Source organism: Heteronotia binoei, chromosome 9, assembly GCF_032191835.1.
Source record: "Heteronotia binoei isolate CCM8104 ecotype False Entrance Well chromosome 9, APGP_CSIRO_Hbin_v1, whole genome shotgun sequence".
NCBI classification, from domain to species: Eukaryota; Metazoa; Chordata; class Lepidosauria; order Squamata; family Gekkonidae; genus Heteronotia; species Heteronotia binoei.
In genome coordinates this window covers 77,019,321-77,028,497 of record NC_083231.1, presented here as the reverse complement: position 1 = coordinate 77,028,497, position 9,177 = coordinate 77,019,321, and the positions used below count along the sequence as shown (strand labels likewise).

General features: G+C 43.7%; 1 protein-coding gene across 1 annotated transcript in view; it reads left to right on the top strand.

Annotated features, from left to right (window-relative positions):
* The first annotated feature begins 216 nt into the window (after positions 1-216).
* The window catches only part of FAT4 (FAT atypical cadherin 4), a 186,808-nt gene continuing 177,847 nt past the window's right edge, over positions 217-9,177 (top strand). The window contains exon 1 of the mRNA XM_060247379.1: positions 217-5,508. Coding sequence (XP_060103362.1) covers positions 217-5,508 — 5,292 coding nt within the window. The remainder of the gene's footprint in view (positions 5,509-9,177) is intronic.

The following is a 9,177-nucleotide window of genomic DNA, read 5'->3' as shown; positions in this document are numbered from 1 at the left end:
CGTCTGGGACCGACTGCGCGTGGCGTCGGGAGAGAGATGCCCGCCGCTTTGCCGCGGATGACAGCCCTGAAGAGCTCTGCCACTTGAGGAACTCTGTGGATGTGGATTGGGTCTGCCCGACTGGACATTTTTGTGCACCCTGCGTGGCCCTGACGTTGGACTTGCCATCCCATAGGTAGGCACCCTTACCTGCTTCCCTACCCTCGCCTCAGCACCATGGGCCTTCCGGGGAACGGCAGTGCCTCTTCCACTGGGCTTCTCCTTCTCTTTGCCTTTCTCCTGTTGCTCCCGCTTCATGCCTCCGCTGAGCCCAGGCAGGTCTTCCGGGTGCTGGAAGAACAGCCACCGGGCACCTGGGTAGGGACCATCACCACTCGCCCAGGCTTCACCTATCGCTTGAGTGAGCTCCATGCTCTTTTCACCATCAATGCCACTTCAGGGGATCTGCATACCCGTGCCACCATTGACCGTGAGAGTTTGGTTAGCGATGTGATGGACCTTGTGGTGCTCTCCAGCCAACCGACTTACCCCAGCGAGGTGCGCATTGTGGTGCTGGACCTGAATGACAATGCTCCTGTCTTCCCAGATCCCTCCATTGTGGTGACTTTCAAGGAGGACACAGGGAGTGGCCGACAGCTGATCCTGGACACGGCTACTGATGCGGACAGCGGGACCAATGGTGTGGATCACAGCTCCTACCGCATCGTGGGTGGCAACGAAGAAGGCCGATTCCGACTCAATATCACCCTCAACCCCAGTGGGGAAGGTGCTTTCCTGCACTTGGTCTCTCGTGGTGGACTGGACAGAGAGGCCTCCCCTGCCTACCAGCTGCTGCTGCAGGTGGAAGATAAAGGGGAACCACGGCGGCATGGATACTTACAAGTCAATGTCACCGTGCAAGATATCAATGATAACCCACCTGTCTTCAGCCAGACCCTCTACCAAACTCGTGTACCTGAGGATGCACCTGTTGGAGCAAGTGTCCTACAGGTGACTGCAGCAGATGCCGATGAGGGCACCAATGCTGACATCCGCTATCGCTTGGAAGGGGCAGAAAGTGCTGGTGGAGATGGAGCAGGGGTGCTTCCCTTTGAGGTGGACCCAGAGAGCGGGGTCATCCGTATCCGGGAAGCACTGGACTATGAGTCACGACGGCAGTACTCCCTGACAGTTCAGGCTACAGATCGTGGAGTACCAGCTTTAAGTGGTCGTGCTGAAGCTCTGATCCGCCTGCTTGACGTGAATGACAATGAGCCACGGGTGAAATTTCGCTATTTCCCAGCCACCTCCCGCTTTGCCTCAGTAGATGAGAATGCAGCACCTGGCACAGTTGTGGCACTGCTGACCGTGAGTGATGCTGACTCACCAACTGCCAATGGGAATATCTCAGTAGCCATTTTGGGTGGAAATGAGCAGCGTCACTTTGAGGTGCAGAGCAGCAAAGTTCCCAATCTTAGCCTTATAAAAGTGGCTGCTGCTCTTGATCGGGAACGCATACCCACATACAACCTCACTGTGGCTGTGACTGACAACTCTGGGGCGCCTCCACCATTACCATCACCCCCTTCTTCCCTGACCCCTGAAGAAGCAACTCCTGCCCCAGTGAGCCGCTCCTCTGTGGCTAGTCTGGTCATCTTTGTGAATGACATCAATGACCACCCACCTGTCTTTGGGCAGTCAGTGTACCAAGTGAATATCAGTGAAGAGGTGCCTCCTGGCAGCTATGTACAAGGCCTGAGTGCTACTGATCATGACTCTGGTCTCAATGCCAACCTCAAGTACAACATAGTTTCTGGCAATGAGCTTGGCTGGTTCTGTATTAGTGAGCACAGTGGCCTGGTCACAACCAAGAGCACTAATGCTATCATAGCTAGACCTCCCCTTGGTGTTTCTAGCACTAGCATGGCAGCAACTGGAGGGCTGGACCGGGAATTAGCTTCACAGGTGGTGTTGAACATCAGTGCCCGTGACCAAGGTGTGCAGCCCAAAATTTCCTATGCCCAGCTAGTAGTGAATATCTTGGATGTTAATGATGAGAGGCCTCAGTTTACCCAGCCAGATGGCTATCATGTGTCTGTGGCAGAGAATTCCCCTTCAGGTACTGAGTTGCTAGTTCTCACAGCTATTGACAGAGATTTAGGAGACAATGGGACAGTGCGCTTCTCCTTACAAGAAACAGAGCCAGGGATGTTGGCAGGTGGTCCTTTGGTAGGCCGATGGAAAGGGTTTCGCTTGGATCCTGTATCAGGCCGACTCAGTACAGTATCACAGTTAGACAGGGAAGAGCAGGGTCACTACGTGTTGCAGGTCCTGGCTACTGATCTGGGCTCTCCTCCACTCTCTTCAGTAGCACAGGTCAATGTGAGCCTGCTTGATGTGAATGATAACAGCCCCATATTCTACCCTGTCCAATACTTTGCCCATATCCAGGAAAATGAACCTGCAGGCAGTTATGTTGCCACTGTGTCTGCCAGTGATCCAGACCTCGGGGTCAATGGGACAGTTAAATACAGCATCTCAGCTGGAGATACCTCCAGGTTTCAAATCCATAGTCAGAAAGGAGTTATCACCACCAAAACAGTCCTTGATAGAGAGGAGAAGACTGCTTACCAGCTCCAAGTAGTGGCCAGTGATGGTGGCCACCTTCAGTCCCAAAACCAAGCAATAGTCACTGTCACTGTCTTAGACACTCAGGATAACCCCCCAGTATTTAGCCAAGTTATGTACAACTTTGTGGTTTTTGAAAATGTTGCTCTGGGTTATCATGTAGGTAGCATTTCTGCTTCCACTATGGATCTTGATGCCAACATCACCTACCTTATCACTACAGGGGACCAAAGGGGTGTTTTCCAAATTAACAAAATGACTGGTCTGATCACCACAGCTAGTATTATTGATAGGGAAGAGCAAGCCTTTTACCAGCTAAAAGTAGTGGCCACTGCTGGAGCTATAACTGGGGATACTGTGGTCAACATACATGTCAGAGATTTAAATGACAATTCCCCCCATTTCCTTCATGCAGTGGAAAGTGTGAATGTGGTTGAGAACTGGAGTACTGGACACACAATATTCCAAGCCAAAGCTGTTGACCCTGATGAAGGTATCAATGGAATGGTCCACTACAGCCTAAAGCACAATCCAAAGGACCTGTTTCATATTGGTGAGGAAAGTGGTGCCATAAGTTTAACTGGGCCACTTGACATAAATGCTGGGTCTTATCAAGTAGAGGTTTTAGCCTCTGATTTGGGAGTGCCACAGCGCTCCTCTAGTTTTATTTTAGCTGTTTCTGTTCATGATGTAAATGACAACCCACCAATGTTTGACCAGCTTTCCTATGAAGTTACTATTTCTGAACTGGAGCCTGTGAATTCCCGATTTTTTAGTGTACATGCTTCTGACAAGGATTCAGGCCCAAATGGTGAAATAGCTTATACCATAATTGAAGGAAATGCTGGGGATGCCTTTGGCATTTTTCCAGATGGTCAGCTGTATATAAAGAGTGAGCTGGACCGTGAACTTCAGGAAAGATACACACTACTGGTTGTGGCTTCTGACAGAGCAGTAGAACCGCTCAGTGCCACAGTGAATGTCACCGTAATTCTAGAGGATGTAAATGATAACAGACCGTTGTTTAACAGTACCAATTATGTTTTTTATTATGAGGAGGAGCAGAGTGGGGGATCATTTGTTGGCAAAATAAGTGCTGTTGACAAAGACTCGGGATCTAATGGTGAAGTCAGATACTCATTTGAACACATGCAGCCTGATTTTGAGTTGGATGCAATAAGTGGGGAAATAAAAAGTACTCATCAGTTGGATAGGGAATCCCTTATGAGGCAGAGGGGAGCGGCAGTATTTACATTTACAGTTATTGCAATGGATCAGGGGCTGCCAAAACCTTTAAGGGATCAGGCAACTGTGCAAGTTTACTTGAAGGATATAAATGATAATGTGCCAAAGTTTTTAAAAGAACTTTATCAAGCTACTATATCGGAATTGGCTGCAAACTTGACACAGGTCCTAAGGGTTTCTGCCTCGGATGTTGATGAAGGAAATAATGGATTGATCCATTATTCTATAATCAAGGGAAATGAAGAAAACCAGTTTACAATAGACAGTGGCACTGGACAGGTGACTTTGATAGGCATACTGGACCACGAGGCTACAGCATCCTACTCACTTCTTATCCAAGCAGTAGATTCTGGGACTATTTCCTTAAGCTCAGTTTGTACATTGAACATTCATGTACTAGATGAAAATGACAACAGTCCTTCCTTCCCTCAGTTAACTCTGTTTGTTGATGTCTTGGAAAACATGAGAATTGGGGAACTTGTCTCTTCTGTCACTGCCACTGATTTGGATACTGGGGACAATGCTGATCTTCATTACAGTATTACTGGAACAAATAATCATGGAACGTTTAGCATCAGTCCTAACACTGGCAGTATTTTCCTTGCAAAAAAGTTGGATTTTGAAACACAGTCCATATATAAACTAAATATAACAGCAAAAGACAAAGGAAGGCCTCCTCAGTCATCTACTATGTCCATTGTAATATATGTTAGGGATTATAATGACAACCCTCCTACATTTCCACCTGGGGACATTTTTAAATCTATTGTTGAGAACATTCCTATTGGGAGCTCAGTCATTTCTGTAACTGCTCATGATCCAGATGCAGATATTAATGGGCAATTAACATATACAATCATTCAGCAGATGCCAAGAGGGAATCATTTCCATATAGATGACATCAAAGGAACAATATACACTAATGCTGAAATAGACCGTGAATTTGCTAATCTCTTTGAGTTAACAGTGAAAGCCACTGATCAGGCTGTCCCTGTAGAGTCCAGAAGATTTGCTTTGAAGAATGTGACCATTCTGGTAACTGACCAGAATGACAATGTTCCTACTTTTGTATCACAAAATGCTCTTGCTGCAGACCCCTCTGCAGTGATTGGTACAGTCTTAACGACTATTGTTGCTGCTGATCCTGATGAAGGAGCTAATGGGGAGGTTGAATATGAAATAATTAATGGGGACATGGACACCTTTATTGTGGATCGCTACAGTGGAGATCTGAGAGTGACATCGGCCTTAGTACCTTCTCAGCTTATGTACAGCTTCATAGTTGCAGCCACAGATCTTGGTCCTGAGAGAAGAAAATCAACTACTGAAATGGCTGTGATTCTACAGGGACTCGATGGGCCTGTTTTTACTCAACCAAAATATATTACTATTTTAAAAGAAGGTGAACCTATTGGGACAAATGTGATATCCATAGTGGCAGCTAGTCCTCGGGGGACTGAAGCTCTTGTGGAGTATTTCATAGTTTCAGTGCGTTGTGAGGACAAAATGTTTGGGCGACTTTTTACCATTGGGCGCCACACTGGTGTGATCCAGACTGCTGCTATTTTGGACAGGGAACAAGGAGCACGCTTGTACCTGGTGGACGTTTACGCCATTGAAAAATCTGCTGCTTTGCCACGAACCCAGAGAGCTGAGGTATAACTTTTTTTTAACTATTCTGGGAGGGTTTTTTTTTACAGTAAAAGAGCTTGTTAACTCCCCCCTGCTCCTATCAGCTAAATGCTCTTTAATCTAACAGGTGGTCATTATTTTACAGGTGCCAAGTACAGTTATATTGATATAATGTCTTGTTAACTGCATAAAAAACAACTTTTGAGTAAGCAAGTTTCATCATTAGGAAGATATACCAAATAAATTAAAACATAGAACCCACCCCACTCCAGTCAATTAACTGATTATCATGATGTATAACTGATTTTCTTTAGGGGTGAAGGTCCATTTGCGGGGACTACAAGTTGACTTTAGCTATTTAGGATGCTTCATGCATGATCCTGTCTCTGTTAGAGGAAAAAAATCCTCTATATGAAGTGATCTTGTCTTAGGCCTTCTTACTGCTTATTGTGCAATACCAGAGTGTTTGGATGAGAGGCCCAGGCAAACTTGGCCTTTTCTTCCAAATGCATTTTCCTTTACCTCTCAGCCCAGTTTTCATTCTTCTGGCTTTGGTTCCTCTGGTGTTTCAAAGTAGTGTTCAGTGTTTTGTTGATATTCTCAGACTGCTATCAAAGCCAAATACTGAATGTTAAAATAGCTCTCTTATTAGTGTAATTCATGCTTCAGAGGGAAAGGATTCCAAAACAATATCAGAATGATATGCCAAGTTGTTTTACTGAACGAATTCTGCTGTCAGCATATTCAGCTATAGTATCTTTTGTGCAGCTGGAAACGTACCCTGGCTATTGTCTTTCAGAAAGAAATTTGGAACCCACTAGGTCAATTAAGGCAGGGCTTTTCTTTTACCTTTTGGTATTGCTCAGGTCCTGATTCTCTCACTATACCCTGAGCTTTTGTTGTCTGGAACAAAATCTGTTTTATAGTCAACCAGCAGGGGATGCCGGAAGTGTACAGTGATTCACAGACTTTTCCCTCATGGGCTGAGTTGTTTAGCTCTGAAAGAGAATGTGTTCCAGGAATTGCTGTCAAGTACTAATGCACTAAGGCTGCAATCCTATGCATACTTACTTGGAAGTAAGTCCTTTTGTAATCAGTGGGGTGCATTCATGACTGAATTTGGATCACACCAAGTAAACATGGACGGGCTTGTATGCATGCTTCTGAGAATGCACAGTGAACTGGGCTGTACATTTGCTGCATTTTGATTTAAAACCAAAGTTATGTCTCTTTTTATGTGTATATATAATTATCTGCTATTATTCATACAGCTTTTGTATTATTTAAAACAGTTGTAGGGTTCTTGATAAGGAATTCCAAGACTTGCAAATCTCTTGTTTAAGCAGTATGTTGTGCTGGTACTTAGTTTATTCTGATGCCTTTTGTCATCAATTAAGTTACTGTTCAGGAAATGTTGGCACATGATTCAGGTTCAGCTGAAATAATGTTGCTTCATTTATGCATATTTCTTATATTAAAAATGTCTATGCTGTTTTGGTATAAAATCACAAATAATGTTGCCAACAGACAAGTTTTCAGCATCATCTACAAGTTCAGTTAAACCAAAATAAAACAAATGTCATATTTCATTTTAACCAGTTATAGATGATGTCAACACAGGTTTACTGTCATGCTGTGGTGGTCTATGACTGGAATCTGGCAAGCCCTCATTTCTAGTGAATGAATCAAAGCTTTGTATATCAGTGTTTTGATTAGTGAGGGAAATCAGGATGATTGTGGAAGACAGGTTCAGCAAGAATTTCTGCAAATTTTATGTACTACAAGGACATGCTATCGTTTGGAGCACTGAATATGAAATAGTCCAATGTAAATACATTACAGTAGAATGTCTAGTAGTGATATTACTATTGCTTGTAAATCTAATGGATCTGAGGCCACAGCTACCTGGAAGTAAATCCCATTGAATCCTTTGGGACTAATTTCTGACTAGATTTGAATAAGATGGAACTGTAAATCCTATTATGTACTTTACATAGAATAGTTTCTTGCTGTTTTTCTTTAAAATGGCCATTTTATTTTAAAACTATGAAAAATTATGGTATCTTGCTGCTTACCTTAGTTTCTAATAATGCACTCCTAAGTTAGGTTTATGGTTGCCAGTTCTTTTCAGGTGCAAAATTCTTGGAGATTGGAGGGTGGAGTTTAAGAAGGGTGGAGGTTGGGAAGGGAAGAGACTTCAGTGTGGTATAATCCCATACAATCTATCCTGGGAAACAGAATGTTTTTTCAGGTGAACTGATCTCTGTAGTCTGGAGATCAGTTATAATTTTGGGAGTTCTCCAGGCCCCACCTGGAGGTTGGCATCCATAGTAAAGTTACTCCACTATAAGTAAAGTTACTCCAATTGAAATAATTATGCATATGATTGCTCTCTAAGGCAGGATTTTCTGAAGTAGGGATGATTTTGTGAATATACTACTGCTACAGGGTTTGGATAAGTACTTTGGATAGAGTGTATTTCTTTTCATATATAAATAAATACCTTCAAATATATTCTTCACAAATGTCCTAGGAGTGTACACAAAGCAAGTCAGAAAGTAGCTTTAAATTTATTTCCTTTATCTTAAATGTATGTTTGTTCTATTAGATCACATAGGAATGTCACTGTTGTGTTGTGAAGGATTACACATTTTCTCTCATATCCAAACAAATATTTTAAAAATGAAGCAAAATAATTCCTGCCTCTTTGGTTCTCAATAGAAGAGTATATTTTATACCCTGCTTTTCTCTACCTTAAGGAGTCTCAAATGGCATACAATCACATTCCCTTCACCTCCCCACAACCGGCGCCTTCTGAGGCGGGTGGGGCTGAAAGAGTTATGAGAGAACTGTGACTAGCCCAGGGTCACCCAATAGGATCATGTGGTTCTCCAGATTAGAGTCTGCTGCTTTTAACCACTACGCCAAGCTGTCTCTCAATACTAGATATTATAGTGTTTATATGCTTTTAACAGGTATTTTCATGTCAGAAATTTCTGCAGCTAATATCAGGATAGATGCAATGAAAGGAAAAGTCACAATGGAAGTTAACCATCTTACCAATACAGCATGGCTACTAGTCGTCATTTTAAAGCATGTAAGTGTCTCAGAACTGTTTTCATTGCAAGGACTTGGGACCAAACCAGATGGTGTAACAGGTCTTTCTTGTGTGTGTGTGTGTGTGTGTGTATGTGTGTGTGTTTAAATGGAATTAGCAGCTGAACAAGTCCCAGTTTGGATTAGGGTCACTGCTAAGGAGAGAGTTAGTTTAAATCTGTCTCCCTATGTGATTTTGCAGATTAAAACTGTCCCCCAGCTGTTATTAGCTTAGGGAAGCCAAAAAAACAAAAAAGACAGTAGAGAGCCTTCAAAGGCTAATGAAAGTCCAAGTGGTGGTGGGAACGTATCAGCAAAACTGGTTAAGGCCAAGAATGTTTAAACTTCACTCCCACTCTGCACCATGGCTCTGATACGCATTGGAGCCCAAATGCTTGGAAAATCCAATGAAAATCTCCAAACAGCCTGGTGTATCTGTCACCTCTTAGGAAAGACATTCCTCTAAACACATGGAAATGCTAGACCCTGAGGGAAGGTTTGCCAGCCTCCAGGTGGGGCATGGAGACCTCCCAGAATTACCGCTATTCTCCAGACTACAGAAGTTGGTTCTCTTGGAAAAAATGGCTGCTTGGGAGG